The 22,778-nt window shown below is 39.6% G+C and overlaps 1 protein-coding gene across 1 annotated transcript in view; it reads right to left on the reverse strand.

Moving 5' to 3' along the window:
• The window catches only part of RGS5 (regulator of G protein signaling 5), a 52,690-nt gene that overhangs the window by 16,881 nt on the left and 13,031 nt on the right, over positions 1 to 22,778 (reverse strand). Inside the window, exons 2-3 of the mRNA XM_032645065.1 lie at positions 7,118 to 7,228; positions 553 to 614 (exon numbers count right to left, since the gene is read on the reverse strand). Coding sequence (XP_032500956.1) covers positions 553 to 614; positions 7,118 to 7,228 — 173 coding nt within the window. The remainder of the gene's footprint in view (positions 1 to 552; positions 615 to 7,117; positions 7,229 to 22,778) is intronic.

Raw genomic sequence — 22,778 nt, forward strand, 5'->3', positions numbered from 1 at the left:
GCAAACGGTGCTCAGGTATATTGGTATTAGCTTGGAGAGGAGTTCTTGCTGGCACTTTTTTCATGTCTTGAATGGAGATATAAAAGGCCTGCTGCCAGAAGAGGAAACTGTGGTTAGGGGAGGTTAACAACCCATGGCGGGTTACAAAAGCAATTAATAGCACTTTGAACTGGGACATACACCCAATCCATTCCTCATAGTACAGTGATATGTACCCTGCTACACCGAATCCACAGCAAGCCATTATGAGGCCAAGCTGGAAGAGGCAGTATTTCTATTTTACTGATGAAAATTTTAAGAACTACACAGATCAAGCCACTAGCTCCGCTCACACAAGTAAGCAGGACAGATGGGAATACAACCTGCACTCAGGAGTCCTCAGGACACCTTATTTGCACATTCTCCTACCATGAGCTAGATAACCACACTCCCCTGGCCTTCTTCCAAAATTGAAGAAACGTCAAAATTGGGGAAGAAGGACATGGGCAGCCTAAAGCGCTTTTTTTTGCCTCTGTCCTTCCCCTGACCTTTATAAAGATAATTCAGACTTACGGTTGTTCTGCAAGAGCTTGTCCAGGGAATCATGCCACTGCAGGGCCTTGTCCAATGAGGGTCTAAATCAAGTATTAAGAAAGAAAAAGGAGACAGCCATAAGAAGGGAGTTAATCACATACAGCAACAATGACTTGGATTTGCTTTTCTTTGAAATGTTACAATTGATGACCCATTCTCAGGACAAGGGAGTTAGAGCTGTTTTATTCTGAACAAGTGGCTATGATGAGCTGGGTTTGCTTGCCTACATCTATCTTGCATATTTTCATCTCTTGTTGAACAATTGGGTTAAGCCTCTCCCTTTTCAGAAGCAGAGTCTATTTGTCATGAAGCCACGTCTTGATATTCTTGTGTATCCCATAACAGTGCCTCCAATTGTGGTCTTTTTTTCCAAAAGTAACTGAATAAAATCCAGTTGTCCCAATATAGGGCTTTTTTTTTTTTTAAGATTTACTCTTTCTGAGAAGAGAAGTGGTTAGACACCGTGCAAAGGAATGTTGTACACAAATGCTCAGGACGCTGAAGGTACTAGTCAACACATAATTCCCACGTAGGCTGTTTTCATTTTAACGTTTATATATGCAGAAACCCTGCAGCTCTTTCGTTTTAACTACCGATTTTTCTTTCACAGCAGAATTGTGTCAAGGCGGGCTGGTACTGTCTGGGGAAAACGGCTGACTGTGCTCTCCCAGGGCTCCCCGCTCAGCCCCAGCTCTCACTCTTGTGTTACAATGTGAGTTCTTCGTTGTCAAATCAAAACAGACTAACAAGGCATTTATTAGAACATTAAGGCCAATGAAGGTGTTTTTCCTAAATTGGAATTTCCTTAGCTCTTAACTTGTTGATCAGCTCTTCAGACAACCCAGGAAAATTCCTGCTTCTGGCTTTAAAAAAAATAATATCTTAGGGCTTTAATCCTTTAGGTTATCAGTGAGATTGATAAGACTGTTGCTGATTCTCCTTTTCGCTTTCCTCTTGAGGCTCAGAGTCAGCCTCACTTTACCTATGTAAGGAGTGCAGGATGGCAGTAGATTTTTTGGCTAAAATGCTGTGACTAATTCCTTCCATTCTCTATTCCTCACTGTGGAGCATGTGCAGATTTTGAGTCTTAATCATACGACTTTCCATAAAGTTTTACGCTTTTACTATTTGAAGGTTAAAACATGCCAATACTGAGAGTAACAAACCTGGTGGAATAATCTTAAATGGCTTCATTTTCCTGGCTAGAAACATATGTATCATAGATCAAAAACTCAACACTAATTCCTTGGAAATTTATTTTTAATGAGTGAACTACTTTCTCTCCTCCCGTTTTCTTCTGGCTAGTGTAAAGGAACACAGGGAGGAGAAATGACATGAGGAAGGAATTACAAGCATGCCCATATATTTTTCTGCCTCATTTTATTTCTAACAAGAAAAAGAGCTATTTTCTAGAGGTCAATAACTCCTTTTGGCTCTTCTATATTACTTCACGCTGAGAATTTTTCCTATGTATATATTATTTTGTACCAACATTTTTAGCACAGTCTTATGAATCTTAATTTCTTCACTATAGTGGGTTCCATGTTGTACATATGACACCTGCCAAGTCTTTATTGTTGACAGAAACAAGAAGACATTAAATAATTGAACAAAAGAAACAGAGCAAGGGGAAGGCTGAATTGCCTTCTGATTTTGCAGATACCCCTCGTAAAATGAAATCACCTTCCTGCCTTCCGTTTCCTCTGGCTAGTATGGAGGGGCACAGGAAGAAGAAATGGCAAGAGCAGGTGCACCGAACTTAAGCATGTTACCAGATCCAAGCTGTCCCAAATGGTCTTGTTAGAACCAGACTAATGGTCAAAATCAGCAGTGCCTCACAGCCAAGATTAAATTCCTGAAAAGGATACGTGCAGAACCCGCTTGGGGGTAATATTAGTCCAAATTGTTTCAAGGACACAATCAAGCAGAACACATCCTCCACACCTCGAAGCCCAGTATTCTGATTCCCAGCCTAGGAGGTGCCACAGGTTCATCCTGTCCTGATTCTCAGAATCTGCCATTAAGTCTGAATTCTTTGAAATGAGATAGATGCAGATCTAAATGACCAATAAGTGTCCTGGTTTGCAAGGTCATAGCTGCCCACAGGGAGTGGGCATGGAGTTTCTGTGTGTGGGTGTGGAGGGAAAGAGGAACCCAGTTCAAATGAAAGGCAAAATAAACATTTATGGAGATGATTAACTGTTTTATAATGGCCAGTGTAAATGCCATTTGGTCCAGGAAGTAATGATCTCAGCTGGAAGTGTTCTCTCCCTCTTTACTATACTCTTACCACATTTACATCTTGAATCTCCTACAAGGCAATGATGCACTCACTGCCTGGAGGTATAGCTTGTCAGCCATGGAGATCTTTTCCCATTCTACCCTGTCCGACAGTGCATTCCCTGCAGCATTCATCTACCCAGCAATATGCATGTCAGATTAATGTGTAAATTAATAACGGTTCAGTTTGCTCAGAGTTAGTCTGGTTGACGAAAGCCACAAATAATCCAACACTTAGAGTACAGAAGTTTTAGCCCCATGAACCAGGACTACAGCTATAAGCAACTCTGGCATTTACTAGCTCTCACCTTGGGAGATTATTTTAACCTCTCTAAGCACTGGTGGTTTTCTTTTTTGTTTTCTTCCTTTTTAAAAATATCTACACAGTCCCTGGCATACATTTAAACACTCCTGATAATGTTTTCACGTGCTCTCGCCCTTGACAAGGAAAGTGAAATCCAAGTTATTTATTGGCACTTAAGTGCCTGTTCAGTTCTCCCTTCCTTCCTGCAACGTGTCTGCTCATGTCCAGTCTCAAGTTCATGGACATTTATTGAGCCCTCCCCTCAGGGCCAACAGTGACTTGGGCACCATGGATGGGAATGCAGATAAATACACCTGCCACTTTTTTTGTTTTTGTTTTTGTTTTAACATCTTTATTGGGGTATAATTGCTTTACAATGGTGTGTTAGTTTCTGCTTTATAACAAAGTGAATCAGTTATACATATACATATGTTCCCATATCTCTTCCCTCTTGCGTCTCCCTCCTTCCCACCCTCCCTATCCCATCCCTCCAGGTGGTCACAAAGCACCGAGCTGATCTCCCTGTGCTATGCAGCTGCTTCCCACTAGCTATCTACCGTACGTTTGGTAGTGTATATATGTCCATGCCTCTCTCTCGCTTTGTCACAGCTTACCCTTCCCTCTCCCCATATCCTCAAGTCCATTCTCTAGTAGGTCTGTGTCTTTATTCCTGTCTTACCCCTACGTTCTTCATGACATTTTTTTTCTTAAATTCCATATATATGTGTTAGCATACGGTATTTGTCTTTCTCTTTCTGACTTACTTCACTCTGTATGACAGACTCTAGGTCCTCACTACAAATAACTCAATTTCTGACTTACTTCACTCTGTATGACAGACTCTATCCACCTCACTACAAATAACTCAATTTCCTTTCTTTTTATGGCTGAGTAATATTCCATTGTATATATGTGCCACATCTTCTTTATCCATTCATCCGATGATGGGCACTTAGGTTGTTTCCATCTCCGGGCTATTGTAAATAGAGCTGCCATGAACATTTTGGTACATGACTCTTTTTGATTTATGGTTTTCTCAGGGTATATGCCCAGTAGTGGGATTACTGGGTCATATGGTAGTTCTATTTGTAGTTTTTTAAGGAACCTCCATACTGTTCTCCATAGTGGCTGTACCAATTCACATTCCCACCAGCCACTTTTTGATGTCTATCCATGGGCCAAACATTGTGCATCCATCTTTAATCTGCACAGTAAGGCTCACTCTGCAGTTTACCAGGCCAGAGTGTATGCAGGACAACAGTTTGTAGTGGTTCTCCCCCGTGCACAGGCTAGGGACTGTTTATGTGTGGAGGTCATTCCAGAGTTATAAAGTGGCAAAACAACAGCAACAACAAAAGATAGTTAAAATTAGTGACATCAACAGAGAGTAAATGAACATCTAGAATATAAAATAAACTATAAAAATATCTATACCAGCTCTTGAGTATTTTGCAATTGATTATATTATGAGCTATGATAATAGTTACTGTAAACTAAATTTACATGGTCTTGTAACATCTTTATTTTTCATTATGAGGACCTATAGCAGAGCCTTAGGGAATGCTCACATATAGAGGGTGGGCAAAAGTGAGAGCCCTTAGAGAGAGAGAAGGCAGTAGGAGAATTCAAAATTAGAAGTTAAGGTGGAGAGTTTTAAGGTGGCCAACTGGTGAGCAGAGTCAAATGCTGTCCACGTGTCAGGAGTTAGCCCTTGGTGATGATGGTTTCAGTTAGGTAGTAAGGTTTAGACCCGACAAAAGGAGTTAAAGAAGAAATTGAAAGCAGTGACTTTCCATTTCTAGAGTTTTCCAGCGTAAGCAAGAGGAAGAGATATGAGTAGAAGGGGTGAGGGGCTGGGAGGGTGTTTTTCAGAGTGGAATATGGTACTTGTTTGTTCTAGTGGAAGAGGGTCTAGAGGGAAAAAGAACAGTTAAGAATACTAAAATGGTAACAGAGGCTGGCCTTGGGTGGTAGGGATATAGGCAACGTTTTTCTACTTTTTTAAATGGTTCAATTTTTTTCCTAACGAGAAGAATAAAAATATATTTAAAAAAGAGAAAATGCTTTTTTAAAAAGGGATTGCTTTTTTAAAAAAGATGAGAGGAGTTAAAAATACCTTCCATCCGGAGAAGGTCTATTTTCTCCTCTGAGATTTATTTTCTTCTCCTTGAGAAGAATGTGGGTAAAAAAAAATACAGAGAAACTTTTAAGTGAGGAGAAGCGAGATCAGCTGAGTTCCTACAGAACACAGTCTTCTCCTGCTTGTTAAAAAGCATGGAAATTTGCCAAATATGAGTGAAATGGGGTTTACGAGTTTGGAAGAGGATAGGAAAGATTTGTAATGGTCACTGTTAAAAATGTAGTAGAGACACACAAATATTCTCTAGGGATAAGAAAGATTTTTCCAAAACAATTCAAACTTCTGGATGGAAAAGGGGGCTAGAAGACAAGAGAAGAAAATAATCCAATGAGTGTCAGCCCCAAGTTATCTTCCAAAACTGCTTCTCTCCAAATCCTTGTTAAGCCAAATAGTTCAAGTGTCTGTGTGGGATATTAAGGCAGAGAATCAAAGGAGGAAATGTAGTACTGTATTTATTTTTTAAAAGTTAATTCCAACAGATCAATAACCACCACAATGCTTATTTCAAAATAGACTTTTTGATCTTTTGCTATTATGAAACGTGGTTCTTATTCTCTCCCAGTGCCTGGTGCCTGCCACTCCACATTGAATTAACTTCCCTTTTCTAAGCGCAGAAAACTCAATTATGCCTCATTTCTGGTTTGGGATCACTCTGAAGTAATATAAGGAGAGTGGAAACATCCACTTAGATTGATGAAAAAAATTTTAAAGGAATAACCTGTCTCTCTATCCCCCAACCAATCCAGCTATATTAATTTGAAGGTCATTTGGAGAAAAGATTGGCCAATTTATACAAATATTAAATTTTAAAAGAAATGGAGGTTAAAAGGGATTCCTATATTTTTACCACACTTCTGTGATCTCTTCAAAGCTTTTAGGTAGTAGAGTGAAGGGGTTTGAATACATTTGGCTTTTCTTCTTCCCACTTTCCTTTCTTGATTTTAGTGGTGTCTCTGTTTTAAAGGGAAGATGGAGTGTATCTGTCTAGTCAATGTCGGGCTGTGTAGCTAGTGGAACAACGGTAAACACCGTGAATGCTGTGAGTAGTGTTATTAAGTTAGAGTAATGCCAATGAAATTGTGGGCTATGTTCACTGCCATAACATCGTGAATATTGAGAATTATAGCTTCCCTCCAGGCCTAAATTGATAGAAGTATGTTGGTGCGTAGTTAGGGACTGCAGAAGTCCTGTCAGGGCTATTAATTTATGGACTGGGGAAAAATTGCTTGACGTGCATTAAATAGGAGTATCTGGTCAAGTATTCATTCCTCCACCAGGGAACAGTCCTCTGCTCCTCTTTTAGACCTTGAAGGGACAATACCTTGGAGAAGAAACCTTTAGGCTTAATAGTCTGCCTTGAACTTAGCCTCTTCTTGAGGGAGATGTCACCACTTGTATCTCCCTGCTGAGGAAGTAACCCTCAAGATATTTCCTGAGCAGGTGAGCATCCAGGGATCATAATTAATTGGATCAGCAATGCTCACCTGACCCAAGGACAGCAAGTGAGCAGGTATTTTTAACCACACTTCTGTGTGATGAGGTGGCTGGTGCCATTTTATAAGACACGGCCTGTTTCTCCAATGATGTCCCAATACGTGGCCTTATCTTCATTTTTTAAGCATCCTGCCAGTAAGCAATATTATGCTCCATACACAAGAGAGTGAAAAAAAATCCTATTCACAAACCAAGTCTCTGAGTACTCTTATGATCTTCAATGAGTCACTGAAGGGGGAGAGTTCTACAGAGGAGGGATGGCGCTATACATTTGAAGAATAGCCATCCTCTGGAGGAAAAGAGTGGAATCCATAATCATGACTCACTTCTGGGTCTTGGCTGATTTCTCCGCCTTCTCAGTGTATGGAATGACAAGGTCAGCAGCAGACTCCGGCTTCTGGAGGAGAATTCCCAACTTGATCTTAATCTCCTTGGCCCTGAAAGAAGAGATGTATGAGGGGAAATGGACAGCATATTAGCATAAAGATCTAAAAAAGGGATTTCGTTCTGTGTCAAAGAAACAAAAATGAGCAAAACCCCATTTCACTGTTGTGGCAGAAAGAATACTAATGTAGAAATTGGGACACGTGAGTTCTAATAACATTTATCAAGCTCTTAACATGTCCCTGGCTAATATACATTATCTCATTTTAATCTTAATTATTGTTTTATATGTATTCTTTTATGTTATATATGGCAGATACTATAGTAGTCCTATTTTACAGGTGAAGAAACTAATGACAGAGAATTCAAATAACTTAATTAAGGTAACTCAGCCAGTATGTGATGGAAATGGACTTGACCCCAAGCTGTCTGACTTGAAGTTCACAGGTGGAACTCACTGTATTGCCTACCAGTCTTCTGAGGGCTCTGGCCCCAGCTCTGCCGTTAATTAGACATATAACGTTTGAAAAAATAATCATGTTTTATTGCCAGACCTCCATTCCCTCATCTGTAAGATGACAGAGTTAACCTAGATGTTTTTTTCAGCCACTTGCACCTATAAAATTAAATTATTCTTCTTGATGATTACTTCTCTATAAACTGTTCTTCTTTTATAAAGATTTGACTTTTTTCCAACCCCTTGCCCATTGTTCCACAATGGCTATTGTAGTATCTTACACGCAGTAAGCCTTCAATAGATGAGTATTAATTACCAACAGACTGACAGAATCGTATTACTCCTTTCTATCTTCAACATTTTAGTGAACAGACATGGTCAGAATTCTGGGCACTTCTCCACCCTAGAATGCAACTGTTTTCATGCCCATTTCAAAACTAATCTCCTAAGTTACCCATCATTTTATCACAAATCTGAATTCAAAAACACCAAGCAAATCTTAAGCATTAATCCATAAGACAAGCCATTGTATACTGAGAGACCCAAAAAGCTGTCCTTTCACTGTCCCCTTGGCACTTCATACATGCTTTTAAGATAGGGCTTATCACACTGCATTATGGTCACTGATTTATGTGTCTGTTTTCCAAGCTGGATATAAGAACTTTTTACAGGTGGGAATTGAGTCTTAAATACCTTTTCAACCCTGTGCATAGCACAAAGCTTGGAAGCATAGTCAATATTCAAAAATATTTGCCAAAGTGAAATAAAAATATCTTGATTTTTGTTCCTCACAAATCTGCCGACATTTATTTCCCAGTCAATGCTGATCATAACCGAAGCCTTACAGAGCTGTGTCGGGATTAGGATATCATGCTGTTGCCAGATAGAGTTTTGTTACTGTAAACACACTTTCCTCATCCATTCACGCGAAGACAGTGATGAGACAATTTAAATAAATAAAATGTGTGACGTTAGCAATTATGGATATTAGGGAGAAAAAGTTAAGGACATATACTGTATAACTTAAAAAAACATAAATATTCAATCATATCATAGGTTCCTTTAGTATAGTAAATGTTATTTTGAAGCTCTGATTTAGAATTAGTAACCTCCACAATGTCTTTTCCTTTTCGTTTCTTCCTGCCTCTGTTCTCTCCCTAGGGCCCGCTCTCCAGCTTAAGACAACTCAGGTACCCCATTACAGCAGATCAAGCTCCACTGAGCCCATTACAGCTGAAACAGAATGTTCTGCTGAGGGAGCTTATATAAAACATGAGAATAAGAATAAATGTACTTTGATTCCAGGCTCTGCAATTTGCTTAAACTATCTAATGTTAAGTTTTCTCACCTAGAAAGTGGGACTGATAAAACAGTACATACTTATACAATTTTTGTGACGATTAAATATGTTAATGCACGTGAATCACGTAAAGCAGCAGTTGGCATATAATACGGCTTCTTCCAAGTTAGTTCTAACTGCATAATAATTTTTTTCCAGCCAAACTCAAGCCATGTTCCCTAGCTTTGACTACCAAATTAAAACATTCAGAAATTTCCCACATGTTACTAAGAATTAATACACCCACTGCCTCCCATATTCTACCTCTGGAGACAAGAACTGCCAACTTTATATTTATTTATCTGAAGGATGAAGAAAACAGTATTTGGGGGGAAAAATGCATGCAATACATGTGGCTACCCTCTGCTGGCCAGTGTATAGTACTACAGCCAGAAGCTGCAGGTTCATCTTTTCCATCAAGACACGCGATCCCACCCAGAACTTGAAGAACTCCATCCATAATACCTCTTCTACTTGCTCTACATGCCCCTCAGTTCCTGCCCATAAGGGGAAGTCGTGAAGCAACTGTTTGAGTTTCACTTGACCCAATAGTTCACTCACCAATATCTAGCTAAAGATTATCTAATGAGTGTCTAATGAATGTTTCTCCTGTACTTGGTAGTTTGGCTGGTTCTTTAGATTTTTGTTTTGCATTTTTTTCCCCATCTCAACTTCTGTTTCTTTTTTCTTTTCCTCTTTTGCTCCATTTGAGCCATTTGCTTTTGTAAAAGGCGGAGAGATATTTGTGTTTGATTGCCTAGTGAAAGAGTAAGTTGGACATGAACAGGTTATTAGAATGAAGGGGTTGAGCATTTTAACATTTCATTTATTCATACTACTTTACTCCTTGATCATGTTACTGTGTCATCAGTACACAGTAAACAGACAAACACTCACAGGGTTTTTTCTTTGCCTACAGGGTACTTATAGCCTATCGAAGTCTCAAGCTTGTGAGCAATCACAAGCAGGTATTAAAGAAGAAGATGCCCAGAAAGCAGCATCTCTCTGGGCATCCAGTGTCCACAAAGGTGAACAACAGAGCACTGGGGGAGGACCCCAGTGTCCACAAGGGTGAGTCAGTGGGGCTTCTCAGAAGAGGCAGGGGTAGAATAGCAGTTAGCCAGGTAGACAAGAAAAGACTGGGACTTCCGGGTAGGAAGAGGATAATGTGTATATCATTTGAAGGGATGCAAAAGTGGTTCTGCGTTGCCTGAGTGTAAAGTGTGACTGGAGAGAGAAGAATGCCATGTTAGATGAAGACTGCTTACTCTGCCTCCCCTTCCTGATGGAAGGGTGGATGATGGAGGACCTCTGTATAGTATGCAGCCTTCAGCAAATTTGGTATGAAAACCAAAAAAAGGTAAAACTATTGAAAGGTGCCTTCAAAGACTGTCTCTACATGAAGAAGTGGCATCCTGTCTTACAAATCTATTTCAAATTTTTCTTTTGCTAATTCTTTCAGGATGCATTTTCCCATGAAAACACTGTCTATACATGGTGGTTAAATTCTCCAAGACATCCCACAAAAGACTTTTAAAACCAGAATGAACCAGAATCCTCGTATAATTTTATCTATATCACTATTTAAATTGTCTTTTTGTGGGATAATCTAGAAATCAACCATTTATAACACTGCCCATAGAAAATCAGATTTCACTTCCTCAAAGTAGAGAAACATGCCAGAACACCAGATTACTCTTTTCCTCATACTTGCCCTGGGGATGTAAGGGAGAAAGGAAATGCAGTGCTTCAGAAAATACTTCCCTCTATGGTTTAGTATAGGCTCAAACATAGGACGTTAAAATGTTAACGCACATGTCGGGAAGACCATTTGGTTGAATTAGGAGTTTGACAGCATATAGGGAGTGAATAACATTATTGTCTCTCTTATAAAACAGTGAATGTTTAAAAGCTGAAAAGTTGACCAGTGCTGAGATTGAAACTACTTGAAACATTTAATTCTTTCTGTAGGAATAAACTATGTTACTATGTTTGTTTTTCTCCTTGAGAGTTCCTGGAATATTTCATTCCCCCCTCTCCCTTTCCTCCCCACCATACGGACATATCCAAATATGGGAATGAAAAAAAAAAACAACAAATGGAAAATCAAGCAAAACAAAAGCTCAAAGCTTCCATTTTATTTTCTCCTTTAAAAATAAGCTTGAATGTATCTGGCATTCATTTAATGTCAAAAACAAACCCATCCAGAGAAGAAAACTTTTTAATGTGTTTATGATTTCAACTCAGTCCTTGGCTCTGTTTGACCACCCACCAGGCAGTTTTCCTGGCTATATTACATTAATGCCTGTTAACAAGAAATGATTCGTATCTCTTCTCATCACACCCCCAACCCTGTTATCCTTTGGTTTTACAAAGAAAAACTTGTTTTGAAATAAAATCATTGGAAATGCCTGGGTGAAATTTTAATTAAGGGTTCAGAGGAAGATAATCCTTTCACTAGATGGCTTACATTAGTGATTTCAAACTGAAAAGAGTTTGAATAATTGTAGGGTTGTGCAATTTTAAATCTGTGCCCTGTGTGGGTATGCTTTCAAAAGGCCCTGGACCACCTCTGTCCTTCCAACTAATTGGTGAATTGAGTGAAAATTATTACCTTAGGGTGAATAAGTGTGGAAAACAGTACAAGCAATCACTAAAACAAAAACATAACAGAATTTTTAAAAATACAATTATATTCAAGTAAAATTTATCAGTAACCAGCTATATATAAAGTCCTGTGCTAGGTGTTTCAAGAATTACAAAGGTGTTCCTTGCTTCAGAGACACGTGGAACAAGGGAATGTAGGACATATACATGTAAACTATATGCTAGATATTTTTCTACTCATTGATAAAAGTGGAGGGGATATATTAATAAAAGAACATAGACCCTAGCCTCAAGGAGTTCAAATGTGATAACATGAAGATAGTGTAATAGGAGACACATGCTTTAACAGCTGCCCCTACTATATTCTCAGAGGCCTCTGTATTTTTCCTTCATGGTCCTTATCAATTTGCATTATGTCTCTGTGTATTTATTTGAGTCCTGTCTGTCTCTCCCATTAGAATGTCAGGTCCCCAAGATCAGGATCAATATCTGTTTTGTTCACAGCTCCAGTCTCAGCACTTAGCCCAGGGCCTGGCACTTAACAGACATGCAATAAATATTTACTATATAAATTGATGAATCAGCAAACGAATGAATGAATTGAATTGCTAGGTTATAGTAAAACTGCATTTTTGGGTGGGTGGGTGAAATATTGGGGTGTAGCACAAAATAAGCCATCGAGGACTTAGATGTCTCTGATTTGGTTAACTGCAGAGAGGTAGTGTAATTAAATGACTGCAAGGACTCTAACTGAACTCGATTTCTGTCTGTTAGAGAAGTTGGAAATAGATGAATGGGGGCTGAAACGGAGTGTGCCCTTCAGTCCCTCACACCAGATAGGACACACTCTGATGAGAGGAGGCAGGGAGGGTCATTACAATCACTCAGTCTAATCAGAATCCATCATGAGACCAAAATTTATCAGGATTTACTTAAACAAAAGTATTCCTGAGGCACAGACTAGTTCTGAGATTGGACATATGTCGGGAACGGCCAGGAAGGAAGACAGGTTGGAGAAAAATTGGGAAGTGTAGGACAGGGGATTTAGGACACATTTCTGAAAGAGGTGTTCCAACCTGTCCCCTGTCAAGGACATCCAATTTAAATCCAATCCAATTTAAATCTGTGTTGCAGATGCCCCCTGCTGGACATGGGAAATTATGAGCATCAGTGAGAAAGAGCACATCTGTTCCAGGCTGCTGCCTTCTGAAGAAATACCACAAACCTTGTTTCTACAGGAGCAAAAAAGACATGTCTTTTCTTGGCTCCAAAAAATGTGATAAATACTCATTAAAGATGAGTAAAAGTTCCTAAAACACTTGTTAGCAACAAGATTCCACACCTGGAGAGTACTACAGCCGGATCTGAAAAGCAGAGGAAGAAATGAGCTTTCTAAGTTCTTTCAGCCAAGATCTGAGTCACGTAGACAGAACCCCAGCAGACGCTCATAGAGAGAAGGGAGCCCAGAAGACTTATGTCCACTGTGCTGGACCCATCTAGAGAGATTCATTTGGTTCAAGAGTGGAAAAGCCTTCTTGTTGACTGCTCATTGAAAACTTGAGAGCGATGGAGATCGATGGAGCCATCGCTAGATGGCTCATGAGACACAGGGGTGATCTTGAAAACCCTTAGTAGAATATAAGGAAACATCTGTGGAAAATCAGGTCAATTCTAGAACTGAAATTCTCAACTCCCCAGGATCCTCCATACATGGCCCCTTAAAATCAAGATTGACTCTCAAGTGCAGGGGAAGCCCCTCCAGGGTCATTTTGGTGGAGAGAGAATATATGAGTCTGGCATCTACCATTTTCCTGAATTAACCTACCTCTATTTGAACTAAAGAAAGTCCACCCATTGCTTATGTTTTAGCAGAAAATGAAAAAGTAGTTTACTAATGCGATGTGATACCATGTTAAAGTCTGTATTTTTTTATTTGACACATATTAATATATGATACATTATGGAAAATGACTCTAGGTTAGTTAATATGAAATATTCCTCAGTGGTCCAAATGATAGAAAGATGAAGAAAATGCTAAAGAATATACGGTATTATTATTATTCATGCATTAGGATATAACGCCAGAAATGACAGCTCTGTTTCCAAACACAATTGAATCATTCCCTGGTAGAGCTTTAGGTTTTCACTTATATTAATCATGAATTAAATAACAAGCCATGTCAAACTGTAAGATGGCTGAAAAAAATGGAATTGATGAGGACTTCCCTGGTGGTGCAGTGGTTAAGAATCCACCTGCCAGTGCAGGGGACACAGGTTCGATCCCTGGGCCAGGAAGATAGCACATGTCACGGAGCGACTAAGCCCGTGCGCCACAACTACTGAGCCCACGTGCCACAACTACTGAAGCCCGCGTGCCTAGAGCCCATGCTCCACAACAAGAGAAGCCACCGCGATGAGAAGCCCGCATACTGCAACGAAGAGTAGCCCCCGCTCGCTGCAACTAGAGAAAACTGCATGCAGCAATGAAGATCCAACGCAGCCAAAAATAAAAATAAATTCATTTTAAAAAAATGGAATTGACAATGTCAGTTGTGTCAAATGTGTGCATAGAAGTCACTTTTGTCTATTATAACCTTCCAACACAGTATTTTCTAACCACTTCTTTAAGTAAGTTCTCTTCATGATAGCTATTTTCATTATGTTCAAGCTCTTACCTCAACTACCCCAGGTTGATTCATCACCAGGGCCCCTCACAGGCAACCTGCTGTAAAAGACTAAAGATTCCGTCTACAAGTTTACTGACTTGGTTTCATAGGATCACAGTTGAGATAGAAAAGACTGGCCTCAATAGCTTCTCCTCTTGCTCACTTATTTTTTCAATAAATTAAAAGTATGCTTATTAAATGCTTGCCATGTGCCGTAGACTATTACATGTTTTTAAATCCCCAGTGAAACAAAAAGACAAGATCCTCTCGTGGAGTTTATATTTCAGTTGGGCAAGACAAACACAAAATAAGGAATCCAAACAATGAAATGAAAAATTTCAGCTTCTTGTAATTGCTGCAGTGTGACACTGGGTAAGCGTTAGCTTCAGCTACTTGCTGTAACCACAGTGGCAGTCAGCAGGCTTGTGAAAAAGGCCCCACTCCAGAGGTGGCTGCTGTTGAGTGCCTCAGCTGTCTTTATAGAGAGCAGCATCAGTTGCTTTGTCAATTAGCAGAGCATGTTAGAAGTGAGTTTTTACATGTAGGTTTGTTCAATAGGGAATGGGCTCTCTCCAGTCATAATAATGATATTCAAGTCATTTGTGCTAGAGACACTATTGTGTAAACTCACACCCACTCCACAGAAAGGTTGTAAGAATGTAAATAGTTCTTTACTCTTAGGGCTCGATCCCTAAGTAGTCCCATATCTAGGCCTTGATACAGAGATCTCTTGTTGCCTGATACCAGCTACAAAGGTATTAGAATCCAACCTCAGAATATTAGTGTCAGAGTAAAATTTTCCTACATGTTATAGCCGGAGCACAAAGAATTGTGCCTTTATTGAGATGACAGAGCCAGTTGTATAAATATTTTGCACCAACTTGTTAGTAACTACCTGCCTAAGTAAGTACGGAACAATTGGGTTTCATTATATATATGGTGGTCTTGCTTTCACTAGCTGGTAGTGAAGTTGTGGAGAAATAACTAACCATCACCCACCACAAACCAGTAATAACTACAGTTATCTACCAAAAAGAACCTAAGAGTTGGATATGAATAAATTGGTTTAGGCTAGTTTTCAATAACCACTTCCAATCTATGGGACCTTATGCAAGCTATCTAATGTCTCTTGGCCTCAGTTCCATCATTTGTAAAATGAAGATAACATTAGTTCCTGCTGTAAAAAGTTTCTGGGTGGAGTGCATGAGGTGATGCATGTAAAAGTTAGCCCGGTGTCTGGCACGTAAATAGCATGTCATACATGGTCACCATCATCATCATATCTACTTATTTAATACTATCTTATACCACTTGGTGTTACAGTTTGTAGCAGTTTCCCTTAACTTCTGGCGTATTAATATTTCATTGCATTAAGCTCATTTTCTCTCACTGGGTTGAGTGAATTATATGCCTTAAACAGTACTTGCCTGGCGAAAAGCCAGAAGCAATTTCTGGTGACTCTGTACGGGGGAAGATAGGAGGAAAACTACATGTTAAAAGCCAGGAAGGTACTGGGCTGCAAAGCAATGACGAAAAAAGAAAGCGAGGCCCTGACTCACTTAGAAGCAGTGGGGAAAAGTCTATCTTCGTAGCATCTTTGTTTGCTCCCTGTCAGTCAAATGCAGGCTGGATGTAGGCAAGTTAATAGAGCCTGGTCCTACTTGATGATGTAGCCTCTTCCTCCATCACCTGGGGGAGAAACACACTCTGTCTCCCCACATCCCTGATATTTCCAAGTGTTGAAGACCATGTGAGGTCACTGGACCTTCATTTTAATCACAGGATCCCTGAATCTAGGTGCAAGCACGCCAGCTGTGGGCAAGAGTTCACTCCTCATGGCACACAGGCAGAACACAGGTGGCCTGTAGCAACTATTAAAAGTAATAATAATAACATATAAAATATTAAGGTTTTGAGGTGTTAATTCATGTTTTCCTCTACTTATAGTTTTTCTTCTGACTTTCAAGAAGGTAGCTAGGGGCTTCCCTGGTGGCACAGTGGTTGGGAGTCTGCCTGCTTAATGCAGGGGACACGGGTTGGAGCCCTGGTCCGGGAGGACCCCGCATGCCACGGGGCAGCTGGGCCCGTGAGCCACAATTGCTGAGCCTGCGCGTCAGGAGCCTGTGCTCTGCAACAAGAGAGGCCACAACAGTGAGAGGCCCGCGCACTGAGATGAAGAGTGGCCCCCACTCGCCGCAACTAGAGAAAGCCCTCGCACAGAAAGGAAGACCCAACACAGCAAAAATAAATAAGTAAATAAACTCCTACCCCCAACATCTTCTTTAAAAAAAAAAAAAAAAAAGAAGGTAGCTAGGCATTTGTGCTTTCTTACCTCTGAGGGAGTTGTGTTGTGAGGCCGAAAGCAGATATTGATGGAAGATGGTATCCCATTTCTGGCCTTTGTTTTCCAAGACCCTAAACTCATTGGGGAGATATGCTGGCTTCATCCGAAAGAGAAGGATTGCTTTTGATGAGTGAGTGGTAAAGGAAGAGGCAGAAAAAACAGAGAGGGAAAATAGGGAATCCCTACAACAAGGTCAGAAGACTGTGGTTTAGGGTTCTCTAACTAATTGACACCCCACTCTCCCCTGTCACACACACCTTTGTGGGACTCCAGGGAGGTGGGAGGATCACAGAGGGGGATAGTTATATGCTGCCCATAATGAGACTTTGCCCTTAGCCCCAGAGCTCCCAGCTTCACCCAAGCTGATACCCAGACCCAAGCAAGAGTTCTTGGAATGAATTTAAGGCACTTTGATGTTTCAGACAAGAAAGATATAAATAATGATATATCCATTTAAAAATTGTTCCAAAGCCAGCCACCTCTAAGAGTGAAAAAGCCCTCACAAAAAAAAAAAAACAGGAGGGTTCAGGAGAACTTACTAACCATATGGGGATAAAACCATGGAAATAGTGAACTAAATGTGGCCAACTTTCCATTGCTGAAGAAAATTCATCAAGAAAAGACAAAACCAGCTGTTTTGAATAACAGCTAAGTCATATGACATCTGCATCTGTCCAGATGATTTCATAAGATACTTTCCAGATCTTGAGTCCATTATTATAGTCACAAGCAGCATGCTGGATTGTGTTCAATCTCTCCCCGACCTTGGCAGAGAAAATGTCCAACTCCTAAGTGTGGCAAAACTCCCGTCTCAGGTTATATAACTGGAAGAGTTTGCAAAGCAAGTAGGATTCGGGTCAAAGAGGCTGTTCCCAGAGAGAAAGCGAAGTGAAACATTGAGGTATTCCCCAGAGAATGTAGCTAATGCCAAAACTAAGCAATTTTTCCTAAAAGGCAATAGACAGTATAGCACAGTGGTTAAGGGCATGAATGTTGAAGTCAAAGTAACCAGATTTATCTTACTACATGTGTGACTTTTGGCAAATTTCTAAGCCTCAGTTTTCTCATCTGTAAATTAGAGATGATAATGGTACCTACCTCAAAAGGTTCTTACGATGATGAAATTAGTTATTATATGTGAAGCACTTACAGTAATGCCTAGCACATTGACAACGCACTCCATAAATGACAGGGTGTATTATTTACTATTATTATTAATTATTATTATCTTACAGAAAATCCTGTGCCAATGAAGGAACATTTACACACAAAAAAGCCAATAACATATTATGTAACAGTAGGAAGGAAATTTAGGAAAGAAACAGTAAACATGGTAACATTTGCCCTTAACTAAACCCTATTTTCAGCTCAGTCACTAATTTGCTTGGTGATCTTAAGAAAGTTATTTGAGTTCTCTTGTCTTCAGTGAAAAATAAGAAAAGAGAGAGAGGAAGGAAAGATGGAAGGAAGGAAGGAAGGGAGGGAGGAAGGAAGGAAATAACTTTAGTGAGAAAAGCTCTAATATCTTCTCTAGCTATTATAAACTAAGACTTCAAGATCATCACAGTCAACATCTCGAGAAAATAAATGAGAAAGCGAGGACCTGAGCTGTGAAACGACTTGTAAATAGTACCACAGATTCCTTTTCTATTCCGTCCCCCTTCCCAACATCCCATGTTTATCTGTAATTACAATATTCTCTTTCCCATAATTTATAAACTCTCTGATTCACATTAAACTGTTTGTCTTCTTCATTCCCTGTAGATAATCTATCACAAATGTTGTTCTTTCTTCCTAGAAAATTCTTTTAAATGTGGCTTTTCCTCTCCATATCTAAATTTAGCACCTTTCTCCAGGCCTGAGTTACTAGGACATCCCACCTTACCATTTCCTTCTTCCTACTTGAATACATCCTGCACTCACTACTAGAGTACACTTTCCTACTTGCTTGTAATGGCTTTCTATTATTTACCATGAAGTTTCTCAAACTTGAATATATACCCCAATCACCAGAAGGTCTGGTTAAAACACAGATTTCTCAGCCCCATCCCAGAGTTTCTCATTCAAGAGGTCGGAAGCGGGACCGGAGAATTTATATCTCTGGTCCCAGGACCACACTTCTGAGAACTGCTGATCAACTGATTCAGTTTCAAACATCACTTTCTTGCTTCCAAAGTCCTCCACTTCTAAGCTTATTTCCCTTGGCTCCCCATAACTACTTGTATACCTAGTCCCATTGGCTTCCTCCTTAACCTGCCTCCTGACTGCCACCCATATGACAATTAAAACTATTCTAATGCTCTAGGACCAGAACAATCTCACTTTTTTTCCTGAAACCTCTAGGCAAAAGCCTAGAGTGCTTTCTCTCTCCTCTAACATAAGATCCTCTGTTTTGTGATCATATTTAATGGACCTTACAGAGCTTTTAATTTGCCCTACCCTTATTTTAAGAGTAGAAAAATTGAGGTTTGTGTAAATTAAAATATTTTTCGAAGATCTCATACGATGTTATTCTTAGATTTCTAGTAAGTTGCAGAGCAAGGGATAGAATGCTTTCCTTCTGCTATAGTTATGGACAGCACATTTTCACCCAATTACTCTACTTTCTCGTGAATGCGTGTATAAGACTTCCATGTGTATGTACTCCCAGTGAGATAACGAGCCCATTGAGGGTGGGTACCATATTTTACTTCTTTGATCTCCCAGAGAACCTAGAAAATAACTTTAAAGTTGCTTTAACTCCTAGGATTGTATAGAGGATAAAAGTACAGTTCTATACTGCTTTCGTTTATATTCCAACTCTTACTTACTAGTGGAGTGACTTTGGGCAAGTTACTTAAATTCTAAGCTTCCAATTGTCTATGTAAAATAGTGACAATATAGTTCCTACCTCACATATATATTATGGAGCTAAATATGTTAAGGCATTAAAGTGTTTAGAAGAGTAATTAGCACACAGTAAATATTCCTTAAAAGTTACCTATTATTATTACTGTTCTACTGTATTTGTCCTACTATCCTATCACAGCATCTTGCACATGGGTGTTGGGTAGTGTTTATTGCATAAATAGAATAGAATAGAACTCAACAAAGATCTTTTTGACTGACATGGGAGATAAGCTCCTTTCAGAAAGTCTCCACCTTGAAATAATGCAACTAATTCTGAAAGCATAGAGGATATACATTTCTGGACAGCACTCCTACAGAGAGACAAAGAAAGCAAATTTGGAGACCTCTGCTGCTACCTAGCTCAGCTCAGAGTTACATTATAATATCACCAGCCTTGTGCTGCTATTTTAAAATGAAAAAATAAAAAGTATTGTTTTTCCCAAGCACTGGCTACTCCCTACTCAAGGATTCCCATGGAAATTGAGATAATTCTCATGCTTTTATGGCCTGTCTCTTACATAGTCATCACTCGGAGTAGGTTATTAGGAGTAAGGAAAGAGACAGTGGAGGAACAAGACAGACAGGGTAGAAGTCTTTTTTTCCCTTTGACCTTAAATTCTGTGTCTTATTCAAAATATTGTTGGCAGGATTTCTGGACTTTCTGTAATTCAGTTTGGAAGCCAGATAATGAACAGTGGGAAACTGGTCTTCAAGTTGAGGAAGACAGAAATTTGTGGTTTATTTTGAGCTCCAAAGGTGGAGAGGTCAGAAGGCATTCCCATGAGAGCCTCTCTGAACACTGGTGTGACCCATAGCCTTTGAACATCTCCATCTCATTCTGTTTTAAATTATAAAGAAGGACTTTCTAGAATGAAGTTTCTAGTTATACATGGACTCTAGTTGTTTTATATCTTATAAAAGCAAGAAATAAAAGTGGCAATAAAGGGTATCAGAAAAGAGGGAAAGAAAGAGTAGTAAAGTAAAATTTACCTAAACCTTAATCAACGTGAACATATATTACATCACTTAATAAAACTACAGTTCCCAAAACTTAACGTGTCCGCTGGCAATGAATTTATGTAATAGATACCAGTTCGTTGCCTTGAATAATCAGAACACTTGGTCAACATTTATCTTTGCCAGATTATTATGTGCTGAGCAAAATAATGACATAACGATGAAGAATAAGAGGAGCTTTACTTGTCTGAAGTACAGAATTATATTTCAAACCATTTCTTCTCTCCCTCCCTTAACATAATGTAACAATACCTTATTATTCTCAAGATTTCTATTTTCAAGAATTATCTATTGATTGCTTCATAAATTCACTTATCCATTCACTTATCAGACTCTAATAGAGCAACCACTGTCAGGCACTGTACCAGATAGTATGGGGAGTGCTTTACAAAATTAATAAGCGATTGTTCCAGACCTCAAGTAGTTCCCATTTTATAAAGAAGATATATGTACAGTTGTCACTCCGTGTACTCAGAAGATTGGTTCCAGGACCCCTACTGCCCACGGATATAAAAACGTGCAAATGCTCAAACATTTTATTTTCATATAAAATGGTGTAGTACTTGCATATAACTACACACATCCTCCTATGTACTTTAAATCATCTCTAGATTATGTATACTACCTAATACAATATGCATGCCATGTAAATAGTTGTAAATACAATGTAAATGCTATCAAAATAGTTGCCAGCCCTTAGCAGATCCAAGTTTTGCTTTTTGGAGCTTTCTTGATTTTTTTTCGCATGCCTTTGATCCCTGGTTGGTTGAATCTGCAGAACCCCCAGGGATGACGGGCCAACTACACACATAGTTTTATTTGGATGCAGCTATGACAGATAGAATGAGTCCCAGGTTTGAAATTGGCACCCCAGAACTCAGGCATGTGGAGTGTATTGTCTGACATTGGGCTGGATATTTAACTTATCTGTGCTTCTTTATCGGTAAAATAGTAATGTTGAAAACATCTACCTTGCAGGGTTAGACTAAGAATTAAATTAGATAATGTCAAATACCTAACCAAAGTTGAATCTGAGGGAAGTTGGTTAAGAAGTGTTAAGAAATACAGGGACAATGAAAAAGTTCTGTGAGAGTTCAAGGGATGGATTGTTAGCTTCTCCATGAAAGAGAAAAGAGAAAGCTTCTCAGAAGGGTTGAGATTTGGGGATGTATGATTTGGTTGGAATCCTGTGTGAGCAAGGAGGAGAGGGTATTGGTTGGATCCCAAAGCAGCTGCTCTCTTCCTGTCTTTCTCCCAGCTCCCCAGGGATCCTTCCAAAAGTTTAATATGGAAGTCCCCATCTTCCTAATATGTTTTTCTAAAAATTCCAAAGATGCTTTCAAGGTCCATGCATATGTCACAGGTCAATACATATGTCATTGCATTCCATGCAATGCTGGAAACTTCTCTCCAGCATTCTTATAGCATTCTCTCATTTTTCTCCCAATGAGCAATGAATTCTGACCTGTGGCACTCACACATCAAGGCTTGGTGAACAGGGATTCTTCCAATTGTGTGGTTATTGGGATAGGAGTTACTAAGTTAGAAGTCTGGGTTCTGGGTGGGGACAGGGTCCAAGAACCAAGCAGATGGTCACCTAGCTGCTGTGCTGCAAGAAAGATGCAAAGCAGCTGTCTTTGAACTGAGCTCTCTCCTCTAGATTGAACACATAGCAATCTTAGACAAATGCAAATGTAACTTTATGTATTGCAGATGCAAATCACAGCTGATAGGAGACCATCAGCTATAAAATGCAAGAGAAAAAAGACCCGAGAATTTGGGGAAGCAGGCCCAGAGAGCCTGCTAGGGAAGTCCCACAGAAAAAAGAAGGGAAGAACAATGCCTTCTATAGGGAAAGTATCTAGTTAACCCTTTGAGGTGTAGCCTGCACCTGAGAAATTTTCAATTAAGATGACAGAAGAATGGCCTGCAGAGCATAGAAACAGGCAGAGGAGGAGAGGGGGAGCGAGTCACATGACAGAAGTTACATTCTCATGTCTCCATTAGTGGTAGGCTAAATAATAGCTCCCCAAGATGTCCACATTCTAATCCCTGGGACATGTGGATATGTTGCCTTATGTGGCAAAAGGAATTTTGCAGATGTGATAAAGTTAAGGATCTTTAGGTAGAGAGATTATTCTGGATTATCTGGGTGGGCCCAATGTAATTGCAAGGGTCCTTGTAAGGGGAAGGCAAGAGGGTCAGAGTCTGAAAGCAATGTGTCAATGGAAGCAGACTGAGAGATATTGGAAGAAGCTACACTGCCGGCTTTGAAGATCAAGGA

This window comes from Phocoena sinus, chromosome 1 (assembly GCF_008692025.1).
Source record: "Phocoena sinus isolate mPhoSin1 chromosome 1, mPhoSin1.pri, whole genome shotgun sequence".
In the NCBI taxonomy this organism is placed as follows: domain Eukaryota; kingdom Metazoa; phylum Chordata; class Mammalia; order Artiodactyla; family Phocoenidae; genus Phocoena; species Phocoena sinus.